At 48.1% G+C, this 26,690-nt stretch overlaps 2 protein-coding genes across 4 annotated transcripts in view; one reads left to right on the forward strand and one right to left on the reverse strand.

The window, feature by feature from the left end:
• The first annotated feature begins 5,895 nt into the window (after positions 1–5,895).
• The window catches only part of ACSF2 (acyl-CoA synthetase family member 2), a 31,531-nt gene continuing 10,736 nt past the window's right edge, over positions 5,896–26,690 (forward strand). Inside the window, exons 1-9 of the mRNA XM_009879675.1 lie at positions 5,896–6,048; positions 7,459–7,587; positions 8,620–8,673; positions 11,810–11,928; positions 12,156–12,318; positions 12,736–12,831; positions 13,691–13,839; positions 14,455–14,546; positions 15,688–15,764. Coding sequence (XP_009877977.1) covers positions 5,944–6,048; positions 7,459–7,587; positions 8,620–8,673; positions 11,810–11,928; positions 12,156–12,318; positions 12,736–12,831; positions 13,691–13,839; positions 14,455–14,546; positions 15,688–15,764 — 984 coding nt within the window. The 5' untranslated portion in view covers positions 5,896–5,943. The remainder of the gene's footprint in view (positions 6,049–7,458; positions 7,588–8,619; positions 8,674–11,809; positions 11,929–12,155; positions 12,319–12,735; positions 12,832–13,690; positions 13,840–14,454; positions 14,547–15,687; positions 15,765–26,690) is intronic.
• On the reverse strand, positions 17,633–25,033 carry CHAD (chondroadherin). Of its 3 annotated transcripts, none has more exons than XM_009879647.1 (4): positions 24,197–25,033; positions 20,423–20,586; positions 20,048–20,193; positions 17,633–17,983 (listed from the first exon to the last, which is right to left on the reverse strand). In XM_009879647.1, exons 1-3 carry the CDS (start codon positions 24,974–24,976, stop codon positions 20,052–20,054), a joined length of 1,086 nt encoding a protein of 361 aa, XP_009877949.1. In that variant the 5' UTR covers positions 24,977–25,033; the 3' UTR covers positions 17,633–17,983; positions 20,048–20,051. The 3 variants fall into 3 exon arrangements, with proteins under 3 accessions (XP_009877949.1, XP_009877958.1, XP_009877965.1); XM_009879656.1 differs by having other exon boundaries at positions 17,861–17,986; XM_009879663.1 differs by lacking the exon at positions 17,633–17,983 and adding an exon at positions 18,959–19,188.

A 26,690-nucleotide genomic window follows, 5' to 3' on the forward strand; every position in this document is an offset into this window, starting at 1 on the left:
GATGGGGAACTACAGGGGATGGAGGATTGTGAGGACTGGGGAAGGGGGGCTGTAGGGGACAGGGGACCATGGGTGAGAGGGGATAGGGGCTATAAGGGATAGGGGCCCATGGATGAGAGGGGATGGGGGGCTATAGGGGACGGGCAGCCATGGGGAGAAGGGATGGGGAGCTGTAGGGGACAGGGGGCTGTGGATGAGAAAGGATAGGGGCTACAGGGGATGCAGGGCTGTGGTGACAAGGGATGGGGGCTATGGGGGCCTGGGGTTCATGGGTGAGAGGGAGTGGAGGGCTGTGGGGGCAGAGGACGAGGGGGCTGTAGGGACAGGGATGGTGGCTCTAGGGGACGGAGGCTATGTGTGACAGGGGCTATAGGGCAGCTGCAGAGAGATGTTTGTCCAGCCAAGTGGTTTGCCACCTGCAGGGAGGGCAGGTTCAGCTGGAGATTTCACTGTCTGTGTGTGTTGCTGTCCCTCGGCTCCTCTAAAACCCTTCCAAAGTGGCAGAAGACAGGTCTGTCCCCTGTCCGGCCTCAGAGGGGACCAGGGGCAGGGATGAACTCCACACAGCATGCAGAGGGATGTGAACATGTGCCCTGGACTGAACTTTATTTGTGCAGCAGCCCCATCCTGATTGCAGTAACGTGAAATGTATCAAACAGCTTCTCTGTCCTGAGCTCTGACTTGTGCGCTTCGCCGGGCAGTGTCCCTGTCCTCCTGTGGTGCAGCAGCGTGGTGGGGGGCACTGGGGTGCCAGCAGGTCCAGGGCACTGAGGAGCTCTGGAGTTTAGGGGGATCAGGCCAGTTCTTTGCCTTGCTTTTCTACAACGCTGCCTCTTGGAGCAAGTTCGTGGGAAAGAATAGCACTAGGAAACCAGCTGGCTTTGGGAAAGGCTTTGAGGGATTAGCTGATATTCAGAGCCTAATACTCACTGGGAGGTATGACTTCCAGGGAGCAACTCCCCAAGAAGCATGGGGAGCAGCCTTTGTTTTTCCACACGCGGGGTCCGGGTGTTTCGTTTCAGCTGGGTTGAGATTAGGAGTGAGAGGCTAAAGCCCGTGTGTGCAGCTGGTGCCAAGATTGCCGTCTGGGAATCCGTTCTTAGGAAACGGTATCAAAAGGGAAGCATGACACTGAGTTCACTGCAGCTTAGACTCCAGCCCAGAAGTGAAACCGAGGGGCGGGATCACAAAGCGCTTGGAGGAAAACAGAAGGTATTTAGAGGAGTAAACTCTTTCTAGTAACATTATAAAACAGTTTGTTAAATTCTGCTCCTAGCGTTAAGCAGTATTTGTCATTTTGGCAGGAAGAGTGCAGGGGGGAAAGAGGCCCGGTGGAAAATGAAACCAGAAAAGTCTGCTGTAGTAAGAGTCTGAAAGCTCTGGGGAATTGATCAGTCCTCCAACCAAAGCAAACAAAAAGAAGTAATGAGAAGCTGGTTAACTCTTTAGTCAATAGGGTTGTTTTAAAGATTAAAGAAGAGGTAAGGATAGAGCAGAGCAGGACTAACATTCACCACCCGTTTATTACAGTTGTGTTGCATAAAAGACCAAATAGCTCTTGCTTTGGGGGAAAAGCTCCTGGTAGACATCCATGAACAAAGGAACGGGCTGGGGAGTCTGTGAACCTCTCCGAGTATGAACTCTGCAGTGAGGCCGGTTCCCAGGCCCTGGGAGGGCAGAGCTGTTCATCCACGTGCGGAGGGGATGGTACCACAGGTCAGGTCGATGTCCTTCAGAGCTGCAGAGCAGGAGCTTGCTTGTGGGCTTGTCATAGGGCACAGGAGGTTCTATAGAGACTGGTGAAGAGTTAAAGGTGAAAAATGAAGCTGCTTATCATATATCAACAACTATAAAATGTTAGTGAGGGCTATTCAGAGATAAATACACAGAGATCCTAGGATTAGTTGAGAGTTGTTGCTTCAGTCTGATCGTTTTTTCTTGCTGCCATCAGGCAGCAGGGCTTTCTGCGTATGCCAGGATTCGGCTGCTTGCCCACCTTTCGCACGAGATGCATCGCCTGATGCATTTTCCCCGGGTCTCTGGTGTTTCTCTGTTTAGTTGTGCTGCTGGACTCCAGGGTTACGGAGTTTTGCAAGAGCAGCCTGATGATGAGGCTGGCTCGTTTGGAGGCACCGCAGGCTGTCTTGCTGCTGGAATGTGTTGCTAACAGAAGGTATGAGCTCTCAGAGAGTAGCGTTTAACAGTATATGCTGAGACTGCAAGTGGAGTTTTACTTGCTCTCCTCCAGCTGAGGCAGGGAAGAGAGAGCTGCTGTAAGATCGGAACATCAGACTATTGGTCTTGTTTTATCTTGTTTTCTGTAACAAACATGGGAAAAAAAAGATTATTTCTAAATCCTTTGGACCCTTTCTTTGTAGAAGTCTCTTGATAAATTCTTTCAGATCAGATATATACACTTGCTCTTGGCTATAGGCAGAAGGGAGACCAACCCTACATTATTTCCAGCATGATGTTACTGATAAGGAACATATCTTGTATCTGCCTTGTTCCTTCAATTCCCGAATCCCAGTGCTTCCCATAGCCTGCTGTGGTTTATCCCACACCTTTGACTTCTGCCATGGCCAGGAGATAAGCAATACAGAAATGGTGAAGCACATGCAAACATCAGACCAGAATTCAGGGAACTTAAACTAGATGACAGCTGTGAATTTTGCTTTCCTTGATGTATTTGAAGAAACCATGTGAGCAAGAACTTTTAGAGAAGTTAGAGACTCTGGGTTATGAGTATGAGATATCTTGGCCCCTAATTTCAAAGCTGCTGCTGCTTTCATTTGAAGATGTGAATGCTTGGCACCTTTGAGAGCAAGCTGTGTGTGTTTTCACTCCGTGAGGGGAACCAGCAGTATTTTCACAGTATTTTGAAGTGCAGGGCTTTATAAAGAAACTTTTTACTGGTCTTTAATGCTTTTTTTTCCCCACATTTGGGGGTGTGGAGGGAGCCATGGCTATGAAGACCGGAGGTGGAACTGTCACTTGGCTCTGGCTTTGCGAACTCTTGCGTTTAGTGTGAAAGTCTGGTTTCTATGAGCTCAATGAAACCTCTTGGCTCTTCAGGCCTGGGGAAAAAAAAAAGAGAGACTAAGACCAGAAAGCCTGGTCTGCCTAGTGCTTTGCCAAGACAGGACAGTATAAAATACCACCTTTTTCATTGGCAACGGTAGAGGGTTGTGCAAGTACCTGTTGAAGGTTGTTGACTGCAGAGAGCAGGAGGCTGTTTCAGCTGGACATTCTGGATTTTGATTGAATTTTCTGATAATTTTTCCTCTTCTTTCCAGTCCCCTTTTGTGGTGGGGTTTATGTTTTTCAGTCCTGTGGTGGAGGAATATGTTGGACCAGACTTTTTACCAATTAGTTCCGTGGGTGGTGTGCTCAGAGGAACGGTGCAGTCCATGAAATGCTTCTGTTTACTTGCTCCTACTCCAGCCCAGCACTGAGCCTGCTCAGCTCCCAGTGACCCCTGAGATGGTGCTCAGGGAAAGGGCTCTGTCCTGGTTTGCTCTTGTGCAACCCGGTCAGCAGCTGTTCTCTGGCCGCTCCAGCCCTTCTCTAGCTGTGGGAGCGGTGGGGACTTCTCTGTGCCTCAGCTGGCAGAGAAACTTAGAGTCTTTAGGGACAGGCTCTGCTGAAACTGGAGGCGACTTGGCTTTAGAGAGATGTGAGTGTGGTTGTCTCCATTAAACATTTTTGCAAACAGTCTGCAGTCTACTTGTCTGCCCAGGTGAGCGGCTGGAGCTGCTTGTCTGAAGCCACGCTGTGGCAATGGGACAGTGGCTTTTCTGGTCACCGTTTCAAACGGCGAGCCGCCGTGGTGGTGGCTGCAGTGGCTTTTACTGCTTTGCCAGGAGCGTTCATCTTTCCCTTGGATTAGGGAGAGCTTTTTCAACCTTTATTTTATGTAACCTATATTTATAAAGGCTTTTCTTCTGTAGATCTTTCTTTCATCTCCTAGTTTACCTACATGCCTTGCCCAGGAGCTTTCAAACAATAAAAGATAGTTCAGTTTAGCACTTGTCCTCCCTCCTCCTCCTCAGGCAGCCCTACAGCCTTGATGTGAGTTGCTCAAGAGCAGAGCGAGGAGGGACGTCTGATCAGAGTCAGCGGGAGTTGCACAACCCTCTGTCTGATGAAAAGCAGTGGGGGAAGAGGGTCAGGCCATTCGCTCAGCTCTCAGAGCAAAACTTCCCCTGGAAGGTAAAATCTTGTTCAATGCTTCTCTGGAGACTGAACTCCACCCTTTAGAGCAAGTAATTTTGTGCTAGATTTTGTTTCTCGTGGGCAGGAAAACAAATCTTTTGTGCTAAATAGCACTGAGTCTTTGCAGAATATTGATCCTGTAACGAACGAGGGATAACTGAGTTCAGGCAGATCTGGTTTTCCTCTTTGGGGCAGGGATTTCCCCAATAATACACTGAATCTGCGAACGCAGGGCATTGCCTCCGAGCTACGCACCCCACAAGTGTCGCTTCACCCTGTCCTTCCTGGTCAACTGCTCGGGTGGGAATGGAGGAGCTGGGAGCACAAAGGGAGGCAGAGAAGAAGTGAGGAGGGACAGGGAAAGCGGGGGGCTGCCCGGGGAGGTGGGCAGAGTGGCAGGGGGGGCTGCTGGGGCAGAGAGAGGCTCGGAGCAGGAGGAGATGGAGAGAGAAACTGGGGCAAGAACTGCAGTGCTCAGATGGTCAGGAGCTGCGGTTTGAGGGGAGGTCGCTGCTTTTCCACTGATGATCAGACCTCAGTGAAAGCCTTAATGATTTTAAAATGCTTTTCCCTACCGCCCTGCCCACATCTTCTCATTGCTGCCTCTCCAGCTTGGCCTCCAACACAGTATCCCCGTGCTCCTCTCAAGAACCCTGCTGTGGCATTGCTGCTCAGGTGCTGCTCTGCTGGAACACCTCCCTGCTCTCCTCCTCCTCTCCTGGCCCATGTTTGCAGTGGGTGTAGGCTCTTCCACCCTGTGAGCCTGCTGTATTATTGCTCCTGCACTTCTCCCCTCATCTCGCTGATAGCTCCTCGGTTTATTGATGTTGTCTTCAGTGCCATAAACTCTTTGCGGTCCAGCTGGCAGAGATAGTGAAGCATGTACAGCCCACTTGCTGTTGTATACACAGACCATTACTTTGCAAATGCTTCTCGGTTACAGGTCAACTTCTTTGAAGTCTTCTAAACAGTTTTTATTCTGCAGGATTAGACTCTTCTCAGCAGTCTTTCCTCTCTTCTCAGTCTTTTGGAGACTGATAAAACAACAGATCTCCGACTTTAACTTTCTCTTTCTCAGTCATCTGTTCTTTCTGTCAGAGAGAAGCCATTCGGGGGAATTTCTGTACAAACTGTTTTTATTGTGTTCCTTCCAAGTTATTTGCACTTTTTAACGTTGCAGAAAGACTAAACCCAGTTGCCGTCTCTCAGCAAAGTCCGTCATCTGTCCAGATATCCCAAAATGTCCACGGTAGCTTTCACCCCAGGTGAATGACTGTAGGACGAGGCTGTGCCCGGGCCGCAGGGCTGGTGCAGGCTCTGTCCCCGTCAGTGAGCAAGGTCCAGGTTTCCAGCAGAGGGATGGAGGCTCTGCCTGTGCTGCCTGCGGGCATGGGCAGGTCCAGATGGGTGTACTGGGGTTACCGAAGCTCTATGCCTGCCCAGTGCCCCCCTGGCTGCTGCGCGTGCTTGCTACGTGCTTTTGGAGGTCTTCCTCATCTTGACCCGCTGAAGCGGCTGCCTGTGTCTCCCACTAGTGCCAGGATGTGCATCGGGTACTCCTGATACTCTCGGCATGTTGATAATCCTTCCAGATGAGGAGAATTGTTTTAATGGGCTTTTCTCCTTTTCTTTCACAGTGCCGTGCACACAGGGATGCCCTCTGCCTCCCAAAGAGTGACCAACAGCTATGTCCAGGGGACCTTAGACATTCCTCTTCTCACCAAAACCATGGGCCAGTGCCTGGATGATACTGTCGAGCGTTTTCCTGACCGCGACGCCTTGGTCTTCTGCCGAGATGGGATTCGGAAGACATTTGCTCAGTTCAAAGAGGAGGTGAGTGCCTGGTTCGCCCCTTGAAGAGCCCAGGGGTTTGGATAGCAGCAACAGCAGCAGCAGATGTGATGGAGAAATGGAAACGGTTTTGTCGCTCAGCTCAGGAGTGCGGTTTGTCCTATGTGGATCTTCATCCTGGCCCTGAGAGGGTAACAGCACCTCCCTGGCACCACCAATAGGTGTGTGCCACCTTTGTCCTCCTTGGAGTCTCGAGATCAAAGGGAGAAGGCAACATAGGTGAAATGCTTGCTGAATATCCCAGAATGAACTTTCATACTTAAAAATTATCACCCCTATTTGATGTGTTATGGGCTGAGTCATGGTGTTTTTCTGCACTGGAGCAGGCTTCAGCTCTTGTATTAGTCACTCTGCTCTGACTGTCAGAGGTCCTGAGCGTGTGGAGGTTTCCAGTCCAAGCACAAAGGCACCTGAGCAAAATCAAGGACTTGGTCTCGATGTCATATGCAAAAATATGTGTGGGTGTATCTATGCATGTGTATGTACGTGTGCATATTGCACACAAAAATATGTTTATATGTATTCTGAATGGATGGGCAATATTTTAAGGCTAAGTACCTGGAAAGTTTCTATTAAATGTATGATATGATCTTGAACAGGAAGAATTGTTTGTTTGTTTTGTTTTGGGTTTTTTTTTATTTACTACTGTTTTGGTTACATCCATTCAGATAAATAAGATTAGCTATGTTCACCCTAATTTTAAAAAGTAGGCTGTTATTCAGAACTAAACCAGAGAATAACTATTCCTCACATTCATGTCTCCTACAAGGTAGACTTCATAAATTCATTTGAGAACATAACAAAGCTCTACAAACTTTCCTGAATACCTCAGAATATTTTTACATACATCTGCACACTTGAAACTCACTTACCATCTTACAAAATAAACTAGTCATGTCAATATAGTGGCTGAATTCAAGTTAATGAGGATAGGAACCCCAGACTGGTCAAAAATCACTTAATACAGTTTCCTTCACCTGTGTCCTTCTCGAAGTAAGCGATATGCCAGAACAGAGGCAGATCCAGTGGTGTAGGTGGACCCAGCATATGGGTAAGGCTTAGTCCGAAGCTGAGTTGATGAGGGGCTAGACATTTCGTGTTTGGGCGAGAATTAATTTACAACTATTTTTACATCATTGCCTATTTTGGTTTCCTTCCTGTTCTGTTGTATTGTTCCACACTTGTTATTTTTATGCTTTCAGTCAACCTGCTAAGCAGGGACTGGTCTGTGCTCTGTGACTCAGAAGATGCTGCTGCTGCAGCAGTAGTCTGACACACTGCAGCAGAGGTACATTCTGTGTGATTTCAGTTGCGAAGATGATGTTTTTCCCTCAGAAAGCAGAGCCTGGAGACAGACATCCTGCGTCTGATCCTCAGTCTTGTATTTTACAGGTGGACCAGGCAGCAGCTGGGCTTCTGGCTCTTGGCCTGAAGAAGGGCGATCGGCTGGGAATGTGGGGTCCCAATAAATACGAGTGGGTTCTCATGCAGTTTGCAACTGCCCAGGCAGGAATCATCCTGGTAAGGAGTTTGCTGTGTCTGGGTTTTTAGCAGTCTGTTGGGAAAGGAAATGGAGACAAAGAAGGAATAGGAGATTCTGGACAGTAAAGTTTATTGTTTCTTTTTTTTTTTTTCCATGCTCTTACCCAGCATTTTGGCTATAACTGAATCCAGTACTTAAACAAGATCTGTGCATCCCTTTACGTCTTTGTCCTCCACTACATAGGAAAGCAGACTGCAGAGGAAGGAGCAGCAAGAAATGGACTGCTGTGAACTGGTTTGCAGCAGCTGATGATAGATGGAGACACGCTTTTGTGTATAGGACAGTTTTTATGTAACATGCTGCTGTCCTAAAGTTACCAGTTATTTAGATCTCTCCTAAATAGGACCTGTATTGCTTCATGGTGCAAATACTCACTTAAAAATCTAGTCCAAGTTGCATATCCCCCAAAGCCAATTTTTATTTGAGAGTATGACGTGGCACATTCACCAAAATATGTCTTATTTAGACAGTGCACCATGGTAATTTTGGTCTGTTTTCTTCATCATGGTTCATCCTGGTGCCTGCTAAGACACAGTAACAGCGTGGATGAGCGTGGCTCAGTATGAACCTGATGGTGAACTCAACTCCAGTGGCCAATGTTGCTTCTGTGGAGAGTTGGACAGGAGAAAGCTGGTATTTTCATGGCTATCTGTCAAGAAACCTGACTTTCTCTTGAATTTTGAATCTTCATTTCAGTGGATTGAACATTTGCCTGGGAGACAGGAGCTCTCGTTTTGGTTCCTGAAACTCCGTTGTGACTATCTGACCTCACATAAATCTCTTCTGTTTTCCGATTGTTTTATTTTGTGGAAACACAGGATTCCGCTAATTTTTCTGGTGAATGTGAAGTCCCTGTAGTGGGAAGCTGTTAGTTCTGCGCGTTGGACAGGAGTAGAGGCTTTGAGTGTGGCTTGTCCCTCAGAGAACTTTTCTGTTGGAATATGTGTTAGGGGAGAAGGTTTTCAAGGCGAGGGTAACTCTGATCAACCTTCTTGTTTCTCCCTCTTAAGGTATCTGTGAATCCAGCCTACCAGGCCCTTGAGCTGGAGTTTGTCATCAGTAAGGTTTGTATGGCACTTGCTGGTAATGCTAATTGATTTGTTATGAGGGCACATACAAGCAGTTGTCTGTTAAAGGGGATAGTGGGGACACAGTACAGATGAGCTTCTGGTTAAGCGCTTGGGCATATCAGGGAGAGCTGCCTGGAGAGCAGGGCTGGTGGTGGCCACGTAGAGCTAACACCACCACGCAGTGACCAAGGGGATGAAGCTGCAGTTCAGTGGTTGCATTTGTTGCTGTTCCCTGTGGCTGCCACCCTGTCTGTTTGGTGGAGACTTCTGCATCCTTCTCATCCCTATCCCTCACCGCTAACAGCCATGTACTACCAATATTACACCAATAACAGCCATACTTGCCAGCCATCGTTCACTGGGGAATGAGGGGGGGGAAAAAAAGGCAAGGCTAAATATCTGACCTGGGGACTGTTCTACTCAGGAAGCTGGCAGCCAGGACAGCACAGAATACGCAGTAAGAGAGTGTGGCTGCAATCTCTGCAGGCAACATCTGTCTTAAATCAGTTCTGATTTTCCCACACTCGTGCTACAGCCTGCCCGGGAGGGAGAGCACCGTGCAGCTGTCCTGCCTGACGGTGCCATCCTGCCTGCCTCCAGCTTGGGGCAGAAATCACCATCTGGGAGTTTAACCTTGAAAGTAGAAAGGAAGAAGGCTAAGAAAGGACCAGTCTACTTGTTAGTTTGTTTTCTCCTTCCCAGATGTGTCCTAGGCCTTACTGGCCTTGAGCTTAACCTGGTTTAAGTCCTAGCTATTGCCACTGCTTGACATCTTTCTGCTGTGGCTGCCTAAGCTGTCCTCGTATACTGGCCTGGGTTTGAGTTTGCAATGCACAGAGCGCTGATCGGTTTAACGTTCTGGCTCCTTACCTCCACTAATGAGGAATCCAGGCTACTAAACATTTGATGACTAGAAATTAATCCTAGGATTAAGAAGCTAACTTGCTCATCTGTGGTTTGTTCAGCTTTAAATCAAAGGCTGATATTAGAGGAGCTGGAACCATGTCTGGGTCTTCCCAACACCATCCAAGTTTTGGCTTTAGCCAGAAAGAAGTGGATAATTTCTAGCAACAAAGAGAGACTTTTCTCTTCCGTCAGTAACTCTATAATTTGGTTGCTGGGCTGCAACCTGAGTTCCCATTTCATCCTTCATTTAATCCTCTTGCAGTAGTCTCACGAGTGTCACTCCTGTTTTCATGCGTTATGATTAAACACAGTGCTGCAGTGAAACTCATGTCTTCCAGTCTGGATGTCCTCCTGCTTCTCCTACCAGGTGGAAATGTAAATGGCAGTACTTTCCTTTTTTCCCAGTGAGACCTGGCTTTTGTTTTCCCTTCCATCTCTGTGTGTCAGATTCTGGTCTGATTTTTCTCCTCCAGCTTAAATCTGTAGTGTTGATGGGGTAAGAGCAGAAATGTGCTTCAGCTCCATTGGAAATTACTCCTGTCTTGCCTTCCCAGGTTTGCTAGTGTTCTTAGCTTTCCCCTGTACCTTTGGCACTGGGATCTCTGGTGTCCCTCACCCCCCTAATTATTTGTTTGTGTTTGTTTGTTTGCACAATAAAACCCCTGAAGACTTAAGGGTTTTGTCTGTTTGATCCTGTCAGCCTGTGCTGTCCCCTCCTTGCCCCATCAGGTTCCCTCCCTTTGGTATATACAAAAATATACGCTGAATAACCATTCCTCTGATTCCTGCCATGTTTCCAAGGCTTTGATAAAGCAAACCAGTGTCAGCGCTTATATGGCAGGTCCTTTGAAGAAGAGTCTGCTGCCATTCAGGTTGAGACCAAGTGGGAGATGCTCAACTAGAGACCCTTATCTCGTATAGCATCTGCCCTGCAAGTTCCTCTCCTCCTGTAGCATTTGTTTTGCAAAGCTAGTTCGAGCAGAATAGCAGTTAGAAGGAACTAATAGTAAAAAGTTACAAAAGCCCAAAACATCCCAGAACAGACTCAATCCCATGGGTTCTGGGCAGACTGTTCCAGAAAATAGAGCAAATGTTTGTCTTCCCTTCTGACAAACCCCGGAGGGTACTTAGAGATAATTTATTGGCATAGCCTTGGTGTCCTTATTTCATGGACCTTGGGAAAATAATGAAAACAGCAGAGTAAATCATTTATGTAAATAGTTTATTTGACAAGAATGCGTGTTTTGGAAGATGAAAGTAGTTTGCAAATCTGGGTCAAATTCAGCAAATCTCCTCTGCTGAAAAAGAAATAGAAATTCTTGGAGTAATTAAAGCACTTTGTTTTGGGATTGTGTAAAAGTTGAATTAAAAATGTTTTAATTTTCAAAATAGCTAATGCTTTAAAAAGAAGTGGAAAAATCTTATGAAATGGAATACCTTAAAAAAATCCCACAACAAAACCTTGGCTTGACCTGAGAAACAGTCTTTAGGTTTCCTTGTTTTTCTGAAGTTCCTCAAACATCCTCATTTCAGATCAACTCAAATGACTTTTTTTTTTATTTTCATATTTTGGGACCGGGCTTTTTGTGAGTATTGGGACTCCTAATCAGAAAAAAAAATCAGTCGTTTGCCTTGTGCTCGCAATGATCAAGAGGGTTGATCCTGGGAGAAGGGGGAACCTCAGGCTGCAGCTCTGCTCTCTTGCTTAGCAAAAAGCAACCAGCCTGTCCTGAACTGAACGCCGGGGAGGAGAAAAGCACCGGCTGCATACCTGGATCAGGGCTTGGGGTGCTGAGCGTGCAGTAACAACACCCTGCCCTGTGCTTGTAGGGTTTTATGAGCACACAGCTATAGCTCCGTTTGCATTTGCCCTCGGTGAACATGCCTGCTGGAGGTATGTCCCCAGCCCCGGGAGTGTGGCTGCTGCACCCTCGCTGTGCAAAGACCTATGTCATGCTCTTCAGTGAATCTTTAAACCGCTGCACACTGCAGCTCTTACTAGGAAGAGTTAAAAATCTCCAGGTTTAATCTGGAGAGAGCTCATTGTATCATGTGCTTACAGAAACAAGCCATGGGGAAAATCCCAGTTCGGTGTTAATGGCTAACACTTGCTGTGTGGGGTCACAGGGCTGTGCACGTTCCTGTGTCGGTGGGGACTGCTCTCTATCATGTCCTGAACATCAACCCGATGTGACTTCTCATGAGTTTCTGTCTCCCTTCACAGGTTGGCTGTAAGGCACTGGTGTTTCCCACTCAATTTAAAACCCAGAAATACTATGATATTCTAAAGCAGTCATGTCCCGAGCTAGAAAAATCCAGTCCAGGGGGAATAAAGAGCAAAAGGTGAGTTAGGAACATCTGGTGCCTTCGCACTGACCTCTCAGCTGTGTCCTGCCTTGTGTCCTCTCAGCTGCACAACACAGGCTGTAGCTGAAGAAGGACCTGCACGGGGTCTCACCTGAAGAGAACGAGTTAGACTATCCTGGAGGTTTGCCCTGACCAGTGTACGCCTATCCAGGCAGTTTTCTCCTTTGCTTCGTTATTGCTGATGATATTTTTCTTTCTACCAGGCTACCTGACTTATCCGTTGTCATCACACTGGACTCCAAGCTGCCTGGCACCTTCCACATGGATGAAGTGATGCAGGCTGGGGACAGCAGCCATATGAAGCAGTTAAGAGCCGTGCAGCAGACCCTCTCCTGCAATGAGCCCATCAACATCCAGTTCACTTCAGTAGGTGCTTCTGCTTGCTCCATGCCTTGTGGTTGGATTCCTCGCTGGGGACACAGGGAAAGATGTGTGCGATGCTGAGCATCCTGTTTCCTTTGCCTTCTGCCCTTTCAGACCAAGCCCTGGTTCCATCTTCTGCTGTAGGATGAAGGAAATGTTCTAGCATTTCCCCTTGCTTTTTCCATTCTTGCTGCTCAGCCCTTTCTCAAGGGCTGATGGAGATGAGAGGGTGTCCAACTGAGACTGTTTGGTCCAACTGTTTGGTTTGGGATTAAGATGCTGTTAAAGAAGAAAATAGTTTCCCAGGTCTGAATGGAGAATGAAGTGCAAGATTACCAGGATCTGCTGGGGAGATTGCCCCTGAGAGCACATGTAGCTCATCCTTGGAAAAGGTGATGCGTAGTGCCCTCTGTCTTTCAGGGGACAACGGGAAGCCCCAAAGGAGCCACCCTCTCCCACAGGAACATTGTGAATAATGCCAATCTGATCGGTCTGAGGCTGGGGATCACCGAGCAGGTGGGTCTGGGTGGGAACACAGTTTGGGGTGGTCTCCATGGCCACAGAGAGACCACGTGTGTGGAGGGTGTTGGTGCTTGCTCAGCAGAAGGGCAGGATATTTTGCTGCAAATGATATCAAGGGATACTCGTGCATAACATTTTTCATTTCAACAAAGTTTCATTGATGTTTCGTTTTAATTTCATGTGAAGATTTTTTGGGGGAAAAAAAGATACCTTTTTGTGGGGAGAAAATGGTGAAATTAATCACTTTTCATTTTGGTGAATACTCATTTCAAATAATTACGAGACTCTCAATGTTAGCTTTGAATTCTGTTGAACGAGGTTTTAATTTGTTTTACATGACTTAATTTCATGTCATGTATAGTCTCGTAACTTGTTAGGGTAGGACCTTTCCACTTGTAGTTTCTTTTAAAAATTGTTAAAGGCAAATATTTTCTTTTGAAGTTCTGAAGTAGTTATTTCTAACACAACAGCTTTGATCCAGAAAAAAGATGGATTGTTTCAATCAGTCTTCAGAGCCTTTGGTGTTTTCAAAAACAAAATAAAATTAATAGCATGTGCTATATGTCCTGCATATTTCATGCCTGTCATAGCACTAGCACTCTTCTCTTCTGGCATATCATAAAATAATGTGTGAGCAATACCAGACCAAAAAGTCCAGAAAGAAAAGACATTGCAAAATTACAGAAGGAAATTTTGACATTTAAAAAAATTCCCAAACTGATTTTTGTTAAAGGTGGGAAGCATCAGCGTTGTGTTTCCATCTAATGGTAACACAGATGAATGTCAGATTTCCAGCAAGTTTTCAGTGACTCAGGGAAAACTCTCCTCACTGTTGTCTTTGGCTTGATCCCAGGACTATCGCATTGGCGTCCCCGCACCCCTCTATCATTGCCTGGCGTTGGTGGGAGGCTGCATGGTGATGGCTCTGCACGGGTCCTCCTGCATCTTCTCATCGCCGAGTTTCGAGGGGAAGGCTGCTCTGGAGGCAGTGTCTCGAGAGAAGTGAGAGTTTGTTTGTGCCTTGCTACAGAGGAGTTCGTTGCCTTCAGGCGATGCTTTCTTCCCTTGTCTCGCCTGACAGGCCATTGCTTGCGCTCCTCCTTCCCAGGATGGGAGAGGAAGGTTTGACAGTGCACGTACTTGCGCAGGCACTTCAGGTGCCTAAATCCTGCCTTTTCAGCTGCGCTCGAGTGTTTGCCACACTTCTGTTTCCCAAAAATAAGTGATCAGATCCTTGTAGGGCTTTGGCTGGAAAGTGTAGTGGTGTCTTGGTTTGCTGGTGTATTTTTACACCTAACCACCTGTCCTCCTTCTCCCAGTCCAGCTCTGCTGCTGAGATAGCTGCATTTCCAGCTTGTTCTTCCTGTGTAGCTTGTAAAACAAAAGAGCTATCACTGTCTGTGTATAATACACACACATATGTCTATTTATATATGTTTTTATACATACATATGTATATCTACACGGATGAAAAGCACATCTGCTGTGCCTGCCTCTGTGCTGCTGCTCTGCAGCCCCAATTGCGATGGGCTGGGCTGGGCTGGGCTGGAGTGCTGATCTGGGGCTCGCCCCGGTTCCAGCTCTGCAGCTTTGTCTTTTCTCTCCCCATTTCTGAAGATGCTCCTTTCTACATGGCACGCCAACCATGTATATAGACATGCTCTCCCAGCCGGACTTTGACTCCTACGACCTGTCAAGTCTCCGAGGAGGTAAGTCCGACAGCTCAAATGGGAAAATCCTGAGAAACTGGATATTACTGGTTCCCTGCTGGGAGGCTGTATTAAGCTTTGCGAGCAAATCACTCTTCTGGAGCGAAGAGTTTTATTGCATTAGCCTTGTGTATCACTGTTAATTTGATGCTATGTTTCCTTTCCTTGGGTTTCCTTCAAGAATTATGCATTTTTCTGATTTCTTTCATCTTAAAGCGGATTGGGGAAGGACCTTTCTATTTTATCTGCTAGATCCAGGAGCTGGGAAGCCTGGTTTTGCTCGACTCTTGTCCCACCAGCCACCACTGTGTGGCAGCACATACTTTATGTGCTTTAGGCTGGTGCAGTCCCTAAAGCAGAGCTGTGATGCTTCTGACCTAAAGTTTCCTGCCTGTTTTTGAAGTCATTCATCTAAATACTGGAGAGGGTGTGATAACGCGTGCTGGAGCTTTCTCTCTTGTCGCAGACAGCCTTGGAAATAGCTGAGCCCAAACGGGGAGACCACTAGCCCTTTTTGAAGCAATAACAGCATGGAGAGAAGATGGTGCTGGAGCATAAAGAAACATTTAAGCAGATTACCTAATTATCTCTGCTATGTGAAAAATAATCCTGTCTCATCTCGTTCCCCAGAAAAGCCTGTATATTACCCTGCTCTTTTGCTCTGTCATCCTAGGATGGGACAGGTGAAAATGTGATCTGCCCTCTCCCAAAGGAGAGGAGCAAGGCAGGAGGAAAGGTTTTTGGGTTCTGGGCAAGGCAGGAGGAAAGGTTTTTGGTTTTATGGTGGTGGTGATTGGTGGGAGTGTTTGTCCTGCTAAAAATCTGTGCCTCTTTCTGCTCCGAGACTTTCATTTTGGGGAACTGCAGCTTGGACTAGCTTTCTGCTATGGAGTTTATTTTCCTAATGAGTGAACTCTGCCAACCCTTAATTCATTCAGGCAAACTAGCCTTGCTGCAGCCTTTGCTTCTAGAATAACTAGGATCTGTATCCATAAAAATAGAAAGTATTTTGACAGGAATCAGTGTATCCCAAAGGTCTTGCCAGCGTTTAAAAATCTGGGAGTGCAGAACCTTCTGAGAGACCGTTCCTGGGAATAAATAGGTGGTTTCCAAGATAGTCATCTCTTTTTCTTTTTTCCAGGAGTCATTGCAGGTTCTCCTGTTCCCCCTGAGATCATGAAGATGGTTATGACCAAGATGCACATGCCAGAGATCGTGGTGAGTTGTGGTTGCTGTGACTAGAGCTACGAGTGGTGTTTGTCATGGTAAGATCCTGAGTTTGGGCATCTCAGCACCGCATCTCAGCTCCCCGGAGCTGCTGGGAACAGGTGTGATAGGACCACGGGTGTGAGACCATGCTGAGGAGTGAAGGTGTAGAGGGGCTGGGAGGAAGAAGGGGGGATTCTGCCTGGTTGTTGGTAGGGTGTCTGGGAGGAAGCTTTGTAAGAAGAGAAGACATTGTGTTCAGTGTCATAAACTGAGTTTCTGCTGGTGCATTTCAAAGCTTTTATAAACCCTTCTGTTGTACATGCTGCAAGGATGAATGATTATGGAAGAAGCGTTGCTGGTTTGTATTGATGTGGGTGGGTGCACGTGATCATCTTGCTGCAGAGCTGTCAGGTTTCTTTCACCATCCTGGACTGCATGCAGGTGTAAAAGCTTGTTGCATGCTACATGTTTGAGTCTCAGCATGGGAATGGCGCCATCCACATGTGCAGCACCGGGCATTGTGTTGCCAGAAGTGCAGCACGTGTCGGACCAAACGTGCTGCTACTCCATCGCATGTCCCTGAACCCTTGGCCCGTGCAAGAGCATCAGTGTGTTCTGCATATGGAGGAGGACAGGCCACCAGCGAGGCAGTCGGTTGCACTTCAGGTGATGCGTTTTGTAAGCGGGTTTTGTTTTACTTTAAAGGAAATAACTTTGGTGCCACACTGCTTACAAATGCTGAGGAAGCAGACTGTTGCGATGGATAAACACGCAGGGCTGGGAGTCAGATTAGGCATGTTATTGTTGGCAGACCCAGACCGCACCAGCACCAGGGTTTTACAGGGACGACTGTGTGTTCTGCCGTGGACCAGGGGAGTCCAGGGCATCTGTCCTGGAGCCATCTCAAAGGCTGCCAGGGTTTTTTCCTGGATGTGATGCTCTCAGTGTGGAGCTGAAAACAGCAGGGATAGCCCTGGTGCCGTTGCTCAGACTCTGCTACCCATTTTTATAGTAGGATTGAATTTGGCGTCACAAAATTATTTTCAGACATTACTGCAAGTGCCCAGGACTTATTAGGTGTCACATGTTCCTGCTTTGTAGAGAGAGAAATAATAAAACCCTCCCAAACAGTTGCTCTGCCCATAGGATAAAGAGGATTAAGTCTATATTTATACCACCGATCTCGTGTTACTTCTGATCCCCCAGCCCTCAGAGAGACACAGGGAGACTTGTTGAATTCATCTTTGCAGCAAGAGCTTTATACAGAAGATGTACATAAGAAAATATACAATTTGATTTCTATATAGGAGACAAAGGAGTTTTCATCCTCTTAAAGGTCATTTACACTCAGTTACAGAGGAATAAATATACATATATTTATATAACTCTTTAGGATTAAAAAACACAGTTAAGTTGCAACTGTGGTATTGTAATAGCCGTGACAATAAACCACAGTCATCCTGGTGTCCTGCTAGATCCTCTGGAGTATGGGCAGAGAGAAGAGGAGGGGTGCCCAAGCCAGGCTGCACGGTTCATACCTTCTCTTCTCCGATGTACGTGCATCTTAGTAGACCCCACAGAGTGGGAGGGAATCCAGTCTTCAGATGGCTCCAGTTTTGGTGTTTCCCAGTACTGCTTCACTGAAAGAATTTCTGGCTAGCCTAGAGGGATTGCTGCCTTTTGGTGTGAAAGGACAGCTTGGTCTCGGGGCCACCGGTTCTTGGTCATTGCTTCACCTATCCCCCTCAGCCCTGGCCTGCAGGGATCCCCTCCATGGGAAGGCAGAGGAGTCTCTTTGCATGGGATGAAACCAATTTTCCTGATCAAGCAGCTGGGGGAGGGATACTCCTACCTTCCCACTTGCTTCCACCCCACTGGAAGGGGAGGGACAGCGACCAACTGGTTGATTGGGGACATGTGTTATGTTGCCTCTGGGAAAGATGACTGTGTTTTACCGGCAGGATCTAGGTTAGCTTGTCTTAGTATGGTCATGCATAGTTTAGATTTTAAAAAATGCCTCTTTTAAAATATATAGATGTCGGAAAAGATTGAAAAGGTGGATTCCATCCTGCAATCAGCAGAGAAGCGGGGATTTGGAGGAGGCTGGAGGTGTTCAGATATATCAGAAATGTTTCCTGACAGGTAGGAGAAGCTTAAGGAAGGACTCGTAAGTCAGTAGTTTTCTGATGGTTGAAGTGACCGGTCACCAGGACAGGCCATACTGGGGCCTGCTAGAGGAAAAAAGAGAGAAGGAAGCATGTTTAAGGCTTTTTTTTTTTTGAGCAGATCAGTAAACTTATAGCATTTGTTTATTTTTACAGTAAGTGAATGAAACCCATACTTGAAAGCGAAGAGTTAGGAGTCAAGGAGCCGTTATGAGTTCCCACAGTAGAGGAGATGGGTTAGTCCTGTCTCTGACCTCTTCTACCAACATGCTATGCAACTCTTGAGTATCTTGCCCAAAGCGTTCATGGGCAGTGAGCACATTCTTTGTAAAGGAAGAAACCCGAGAGCGGATTCAAGAGTAGTGAAGTATTTTTGGTGTCCTGATTCTGGAAATCCAGGGCAGGTAGATTTTTAGAAACTACCAAGCAGCTTTTCATCTGAAATGTGGTCAGTGACCCAAGTCACTGGTCATCCCTGAAATACAGACCCTCATAGCTGACATCTCAGAAAGCTGCCTGGCTCTCAAGAGGTGCACAATGAAGTCAGAGGTACTTCATATTCCTTAAAATCATGTTCACCACACTGGAGTGGGTTTGTGTGCCTGTGTTTTGGCACTGACACCTGAAGGTACTGAGCTTTGTCTTCTACAAGACTGGAATAAATAGTTTTTGATTTCATTAACACTTGTAAACCTCTTTGAGAGATCTGCGTGGAAGGTGCTAGAGAAAAAACAATTATTATTGTCATGGTTTTCTTACTCTCGTCATGGAGGAGTGAACTGGAATTGAGTTCAGGCAGGGAGAGAGAAGAAGGTTAAGAAGGGCCAGACCTGTAAATAAAGTACATTTAAGTATTGTGGTTTAGAAAACTGAAGTTTTTCCATCCTTAGAGCGGAACTTTACCCGCCCTATATGGAACGACTGGTATTTCCATCTCTAATCCATAAAACCTCTGGCACTGCAAGAGAAATAACCACTTTAAGAAGGTGCAGAGCAGCTGGCATCATCCCTCACATTTTGGTCATAAATTTACTTTCTCCATCCTGTTATGCATATCCTTAGTGAACTGGGGACCAAATGGCCATAGCTGGGCTTCAGCCTCTCCTTTCTGCTATGAAAGGGCACAGTGACAACCCTTGTTCGTACAGTGCAGTGCAGGGTCACTGCACTTTACTTAACAAATGAGAAGAGGTCCCTATCCCAAGAGCCTACAAACTTGCAGGCTCATCCAAAGTCCTTTGGAAGCCATACAAGCTCCAGACCTATTCCTGGGGTGGGGAAAAATAAAATGCTTGGGATGGAGTGACGACAGTTGTGGGTTTTTTGCTGCTCTCTGCACAGAATTTAATACTCTTGGTCATTTCCAGTTGTGGAAGGTGTTTGTGTGATAGGTTTTCATGGTTGGTGTTTGGATTGGTAGATGTCAGCAAGCTCATTGTGGAAGGGAAAGTCGGCCCTGTCTCTGAATCACCTTCTGGCCCAGAACATTTTATTCAAAGAATATTTGCTGTCTCAAACCTTCCTCTTCTGGGACACTAATTTGAAGGCATCAGCCTTTGTTTTTAAATACCTGAGCGTCTCCTGAGTGTCTTGGATAGGAATTGTAGCTGCTGAAAGGCAGTTGCTGGGCTGTGAACTGCTCCTTATGGAAGACATCTATTTTCACATGGGTTGGGCAGCCTGGGGCCAGATTTCCCAGCAATGTCCTGCCCTGGATTTCAAACCAGACTTGGAGGACCTTTACTAAGGCAAAAGGCTGAGCACCTCCAGTCGATTAGAAATGTAAAGCGTGTGCAATCCCAGCTCAGGGTAAGAGTGGGCTAAATCCACCCTTGTTTTGACACTTAATTACACGCTTCACCCTTACTTGCTGCCCCAGGCCTGTCTCTAGCCCCATATTTGTTTTACAGGGTTGACTCCATCCCTGTTGCTCCAGGCAGATTCTCTGCTTTAGGAGCTCATGGAGCCCAGTACTGCCAGGAGATGGAGCAGCTCTGAGCAGAGGCATCGGTGGGATGGGCTGTTTTGAGCCAAACCCTAGTGTCACTGAAGTCAGAGACAGAAGTCCCCGGACCTTTGGTAGCATCAGGGTTTGCTGTAGGTCTGACTAAAAGCGAACTATCTTACATGTTTAATGGCGGCTTCCCTTCTTGGACCTCTTGGTGGGGAGCTTGCAGGTGCGGAGGGCCGGGGTGTCTCTGATGGACTGCCCCCGGTACTGCGCGGGCGTAGAGCAGGTCTCCTCAGCACGGGTGCGATTGCCCTTCAGCCACCTGGGACACGGAGAGAAGGAAGACCAGGAGTTTACAAGAGGTACAAACCATCACAGGCAACAGTCATACTATGAAGGGAGAGGGCAGGTTGGGGAGAGAGCTGCTGAGCACTTGTGCAGTCTTCAGCAGCCTCCTCTTGCCTGGCACAGCTCAGAGGGAGACCTCCCTTGGGGGACCCCCAAGGAGACCCCAGGGAACGCGGGGAGGGAAGGGGTGCCTGGTGCCATACTTGCGCAGGTGTGCTAGCTGGCAGTTGCAGTGCCAGGCATTTCGGGAGAGCGTCAGCGTCTCCATTTTGTCGAAGGGGAAGTTGCGAGGCAGCTGGGTGAGCCGGTTGTTCTCCAGGTGAGCGGTCTTCAGCGCGGTCACGCCGGCAAACGCATTGTCTGCAAACTAAAGGACAAAGGTTTATGGTAGGAACACTGAGTTGGAGAAGGGGAGTTCAAAACCTGAGGGCCTCTGCTCAAGACTTTAGGAGGTGTAAGCATGGAGGGAGCTAGAGAAGGAGCGGTGGAGGGGGGTCCTGGCTTGCTGGAAGCCCTGGACACCTAAGAGGGGCATGAGGCTGGTGGGCTCATGGGTGATGGTGTTTCCTGCCTGAAGAGAGCTACGTCCCAAATCCATGTGGGATTGTCTTTGCAGCCACATCCCTAAATAAAGTGAAGTCTGGCAGCCCCCTTTATTTTTAAGCCATGCTTCTTCATTCCAAATTAAGATATTTTCTGCGTGTATTCCTTTCCAAGGCTGGAAATCCTCCCAGTGCCTGTTGCCTTGCCTGTCCTGGAACGGCTGAAGGAGGGAGTGTTTGTGGCGTCTGAAGGGGCTGTAGACTTTGGCAGTGCCCGGGGGCTCCGAGTGGAAAGTTACACTTGGCATCTGAGCAATATAGAAATAGAGGGAGGTTTCCAGCACCTCAACCTCCTCCGTTTTTTTTTCTCATTTCCAGTGGGTTACTTGCAAGGGATGCTGCAAGATTTGTCTCTTCTTGATTAATGGGTAAGCTTTAAGGGAGGGTTTCCCTTAAAAAAGCTGCCAAAAAGAAGTAAGAGGCTGTAGAACTGGCTCTCCATCCCCCTCCTCTCTTCCTTGAGGTCTCATCTCTGGGTTTCCTCAGCCCATGGTTACTCAGGTTGGAAAGTTTCTTCTTGAAAGCAAAACCCCCAACACAAACTTTCTTGGCATTGATGAATTGGAGAGGGGATCACTGACAAAGCACAAAGCTGCCCTTGGCTATGACAAACCTTTCTCCCCCTTCTCAAAGCACGGAAAAGCTTTGAGAGGAGACTCACTAGGTCTACCAGAACTTCCCCAGTCAAGGACCTGTACTCCCATTTCTGAATGGGAGAAGCTTGTACTTCAGACGGGACCACATCACTCTGTGTTCAAGCTCTCTAAGCTGAAAAGCTTGAGAGAGGAAATGCACTATTTTAAGCTGTGAACTTTTGTCATCTTCCAAATTAAGCAATGTTGGATAGGATTAGAGCTTAGCTAAGAGACTCCCAGGGTACTGTAGTTGTTGGACAGTCAGCGGTGCTGGCCTCTGTGGTCCCAAACCGAGCTGATCTTGGTAGGTTTCACTGTGCTGATAGTGGAGCTGCTCAGAGAGATGCTGGCACGCTGTGCAGCGGGGCGGTTGCCTGGCCACGTTCTGGTTTGGACAGTGGTGTACTGTCTCAGCTGCTCATTCCTCTCCTGGCCCCATGAGAAGAGTTCGCATCTGCTGGTAACGGCTGCTGAGCTGCCTGCCAGAGCATGCGTTTGTAAAGAAATTGGTGGGGTTTTTTCCTTATTTAGATGGAGGGTTGCTGCTGTAGTTTATTTTGCAATAAATACGTAGAGAGGGGCATACGTAAAGCTTCCAGGATCTGCATTGCCTGGTTTCTTGTTGATGTTTGGGGTGGGTCCTGGCCTCTGCAACGCAGCCGTGCAGGTGACTGGTGCGGGTCCATGATGCTGGTGGGGAAGGGGAGCTCTGAGCTGGAGCTGCAGAGCAGCCCGAGGGCTCTCCTCCTCCTGCTCAACTGCAGTACAGGCTGGGATAGCTTTGTCTGGAAGGGTTTTGCACTTGATCAGCTCGAAAATCTTGCAACCATGCAGGGAACAGCTAAGGACAGTATTTTTGTGAAGGAGGATGAGCTGCAGTCAAGATGCCAGGAACATTTAAAGTATTTGGTAGTAATTTCCTAGGTCATGAGATCTCTGTGATTAGATATCTCCTAGCGGTGTAAAGGTCACGTGTGGGCTGTTTGGATACAAGGCCTTTGAGGATTTGAAGAGAAAACTCTGAGCTGGGGTGGGAGCTTTGTTTTCCTGAAAACAAACATAAGCCCTAAAGCTGCAGAAGCCACCCCTGTTAGTGCTGATCCCGTAAACTGGTGTCTTAATGGGCTGTTGGGGAGGAAAGGAGGCTTCTGGCTGCTGAAGAGCCTTTAAAGGACCTGTCCACAGGTGGTCACTGAAAAGACGAAAGTCTTTTTTGCTGGCTGGAATTGTTAACCTTTGCTTTTTGGCCAGTCCAGGGACACTTACTTCCTTGGAGCACCCCAGAATCATGGGTTAGTCTGATTTTTTTCATCATATAACTTGGTACTCTAATGTCTCTACAGCTGGTACAACATTTAAGCTGTAATTTTTTACTTCTGCATGATGAAAGTGCCTTTAAACTGAGTCTACAAAAGTGCTGTGACAGCCTGTCTAAGGTCTTGCCTAGAGAGGTCAGTAGATTGTTTTCAAGTGTTGTTTGCTTACTTCCATCCTGGAGAGCTTAGTGCTGAGGGTGGACATGGGCTCAAATACTGAGTGCTACCGAATTGTTTTAGGTAGTGTTCTTCTCCACCTGGGCAAGCTGCAATTCCAGTTTTTGAGCATTTTGTGACGCTATATACCCTTGAAAACTGTGGTGTGCTCTATTCCTGGTATCTTACAGGGGATCTGCTCATCCCTGTGAGGCCCTCTTTGTTGCTAAGAAATTCTCTTTTTCATCACATCTTCCTGTGATGGGTGTTGCTTTGCTGTGAAGTCCTAACCTGCCTTACCTGGATGTCCTTTGTCTTTGGGCTTCCTGGAAAACTATCATCCTGGGGACAACTGCTCTGCTCCACCTGCAGCACCCTCCCTTTCCAGCCACGTGGGGTGCACCTAAGACATCAGGGTGGTGCTGCTCTTGCACTGGGCTCGTTTCTGTTCTTGCACTGCCTGGCTTTGCAGAGGTCCTAATGCAAGTGATTCCCTGAGTGTGATGCTCCTGCCTATGGTTCGTGCTTTCTCACAGATGAAGAAGGGGGTTGGTTTGCCATTCGAGATACCTGAATGTCCCTCCTCCTCTCCAGTGGGAACAGGGCCCCTTTGTAAGATGCTGCGAGAGTTCCTTTTGAGACAACATCAATAAACAAACCTTTCTTTATAACGTGTAAAGTTGGAAGGCATGGGGGGAGGTGAAGGTCGGTATGCCTACCTGTCTGCAAGGCGTAGGTAAGAACCCGCTGCTATTCCTAGCCCTCTCCCGAGGAGTCTTCCCCTCCCAACCTACAACAGGTACTCAGGCTGAATGAAGGAGGCAGAGCAGTTCAGCTCTGCAAGGTGGCAGCGCCCTTCAGTCCCTCGCGTACGAGGCAGACGCTGGCATCTCATCCCGCACCTTGTGTCTGGGATAGTAGAAGGTTGCTAATTGTCCTGGAGCACCCCAAATGCCTGCCTCAATGATTGGTGTCATCTCCAGCTTGGGAGGGAATGCATTGCCTTTCCAGGGAGTTTGTTCAGCTCCAGATAATTTGGTTTTGCATAAAATAACTCAATAGAAGGGTGAAGTACTCGCTCATCCCTCGTTTGGGCCATGTCAGGGGTGTTATCAGCTGGCCAGTGCCTTGCTGTCTGCAGAGCCTCCAGACCTGCATCTCCCACCTCCTCTGCAAGGGAGGGACAGCAAACCAAGGGCTTTGTAAAGGAAAAGAAAATCAAACCCTGTGTTGCTTATCTGGAGTAAATGGAAAGAGAAAGGACTCACCTTCTTCAGCTTCATGTTGTCCAGGTTGAGTGTCTGCAGGTATCGCCCGAAGGACTGGAAGGCATTGTCAGGGATGACCTCAATTGGGTTATGAGAAAGCTTCAGTTCCTCCAGCACTCTCAGCTTACTCATTGCATTCACAGGATAGCTGCTCAGCTGGTTCTTGTCCAGGTGGAGGACAGCAAGGTTTTCTACATCCTCCAGGGCCCCAGGCAGGAGGTTGGTGAGGGAGTTGTCAGAGAGGAAAAGCCAGCGCAGGTCTTTAGCCCCGTTGAAGACCCCTGGTTTCAGCTCCCGGATTTTATTGCTGCCTAAGTGCAGGATGAAGAGGTTGACAAGAGGGGAGAGGAGCCCTTTGGGCAGGTCTGGGATCTTGTTCTGGTCCAGATACAGGTAGGTGAGCTCAGACAGGTCATCAAAGGCTCCTGGCTTTATGACACTGATCTGGTTGTCAGTGAGATAGAGGTAGACCAGGCTCTTGAGCCCCCGGAAAGCTCCGGTTGAGATCTCCTTGATCCGTGAGCTCTGGAGGTGCAGGGACACCAACTTTTTCAGGTCACGGAAGCCATTGGTTGGCAGGACGGGGAAGTTGTTCTTCTGCAGGTTGAGAAGTCGTGTTTGCTCAGGCACCTTGGGGATCTTCTTCAGCCCCGCGTTGTCGCAGATGACGTGCTGCAGGTCTCCGCCGTGGCAGTGGCAGCTCGGGGGACATGCCTGCACGATGGAGGCAAGACATGCCAGTAGGCTGAGGACACTGAGGAAGAAGCCTGACCGATTCATGGTCAGATCTGGAATTAGTGTGGTGGGAAGAGAAGCAGGAGGAGGAGGAGGAGGAGGGAGATGGGTGGGAGAGAGAGAGTAACTGGGTTTGCAGCATGCTGAACACAGCCCTATTTATAATGTTATTAAAAAGCAAAATCCCTTCCCACAAACCGCAGGCAGCAGCCAGTTGGAAGCAACTGGCTTTGGGAACTTACCGTGAGCTTAACCCCTTGGCACCAGGCAGAGGAGTGTCCGTGGTCCCGCCTGGCCCTGCTGCGAAGGAGACTGTGCAGAGGTAGTTTTCCTCTCTGCCATAGGGAGTCAAATGGTCAGGAAGAACAAACGCAGATCTGCTCTGTGGGGAACCTCTCTGGTCCCTGCTGAGCAGAGCGGGGCCCAGATTCATCACTGGGGGGAAAAGCAAACTGTTTTGGTTGAACAGCATAGCAGGGAGCACTGCTGTGCTCCGCAGTCACCTCATGCTGAAGCTTTCAGTGGACTCCTGGGCTGTATTTAGCCTCAGCTGGTTTGGGAAGAAACATCTTGTCCTGTTATCACAGAGGAAGGTTTTGGGGTTCTTGTCTTGCTGATTTCAGAGGAGTTTGCCTGAGCAGGAACGGGAGAAGATGTGAGATGTACGGGGTCATGCCAATGGCCAACGGTGCTGTAGTTAGTCTTGCAATGAAAAATTTTGGTTGAAGACTTCCAGATCTAGACTGCACCTAGGAGTTGGCTGAAGAAGGGGAGAGCAAAGGCAATCTTAATTTCTGCTGTGTCTTTCCTATGGGCAGTGGAGCTTGATACATACAGACCTAGTCATGGTCAGGAGACCTACATGAGGGGGTTTCCTCAGCATGTGGCACTGTGGAGCAGTGGCTGTTGCCTTCCAACAAGGGATGGGGCAGTGTCAGAGCCTGCGGGGAAGTGGTGGGGCATGGCTGGTGGATATGAAATGCCAGACAGTGGTGCCCGGCTCAGATCAGATAGATGGCAATGCCTGCGGCTCTCGAGATGAAGCTGTGGACAGGGAAAAGTGTGGGATGCTGAGATAGCAGAGCGAGGAAATCACTGCTGGAGCTGGGACTAGGGTGTGCCTTGGGTCCTGTCTTGGGGTGGCAGTGGCAGAGGTGAATTGACAACACAGGGGATGTCCTTTGCTCTCCCAATAGAGAAGGCAAAGCGGTTAAAAACCCCAGCGCCTGCTTCTGTGAGTGTGAAGAGAGAGATCCAGGGGTTGTGGGGTGGGGTTTGGAAGTGGAACATTTTGAACTGATTTCCAGCCAGTTCCTGGCTGCAGCAAACAGCTGAGAGCCGAGCACATAACTGTGAGCTTGTTGAGATTTCTGCTCCTGAGGCTGGCTGCGGAGCCCCAGCGGAGCTTTTGCAGAGGCGAGACAGGCTCAAGAAAGGGAGGAAATCCAAGGGCTGACTTAGGACACAGACTGGCTTATTCACCGAGTTTTCTGGGTTTTTCCATTGTTGCAATGAGGAATTAGCCAGCGCCGCTGAGCATGCTCCGGACGGTGTTATGCAAACCGCCTGGCAGCCCGCGCTCTGGTCAGCAGCTGTCAGTCTGAACAGCGTTTCCATTGCGTGACTAATTTTGGGGGAAAAAAAGGCTTTCTGGGGTGTGAATGTAGGTTCTGGTGAGCCTGTGGGGCAGATGGGGTTGGCTGAACGATGATGTAATGTGGGACCTCGGTGCAAACCAGGCCACGTCAGGCTTCCAATG

Source organism: Charadrius vociferus, unplaced genomic scaffold (assembly GCF_000708025.1).
Source record: "Charadrius vociferus isolate BGI_N301 unplaced genomic scaffold, ASM70802v2 scaffold260, whole genome shotgun sequence".
Lineage (NCBI taxonomy): Eukaryota > Metazoa > Chordata > Aves > Charadriiformes > Charadriidae > Charadrius > Charadrius vociferus.

What these genes read in the sequence shown, in the direction of transcription:
- CHAD (XM_009879647.1), bottom strand. Translation starts at nt 24,976, where the DNA reads ATGAATCGGTCAGGCTTCTTCCTCAGTGTCCTCAGCCTACTGGCATGT. An exon ending in ACAACATGAAGCTGAAGAAG is followed by an intron (nt 20,587 to 24,196) that starts GTGAGTCCTTTC and finishes TTTGTCCTTTAG; the next exon opens with TTTGCAGACAATGCGTTTGC. An exon ending in CAGCTAGCACACCTGCGCAA is followed by an intron (nt 20,194 to 20,422) that starts GTATGGCACCAG and finishes TCCGTGTCCCAG; the next exon opens with GTGGCTGAAGGGCAATCGCA.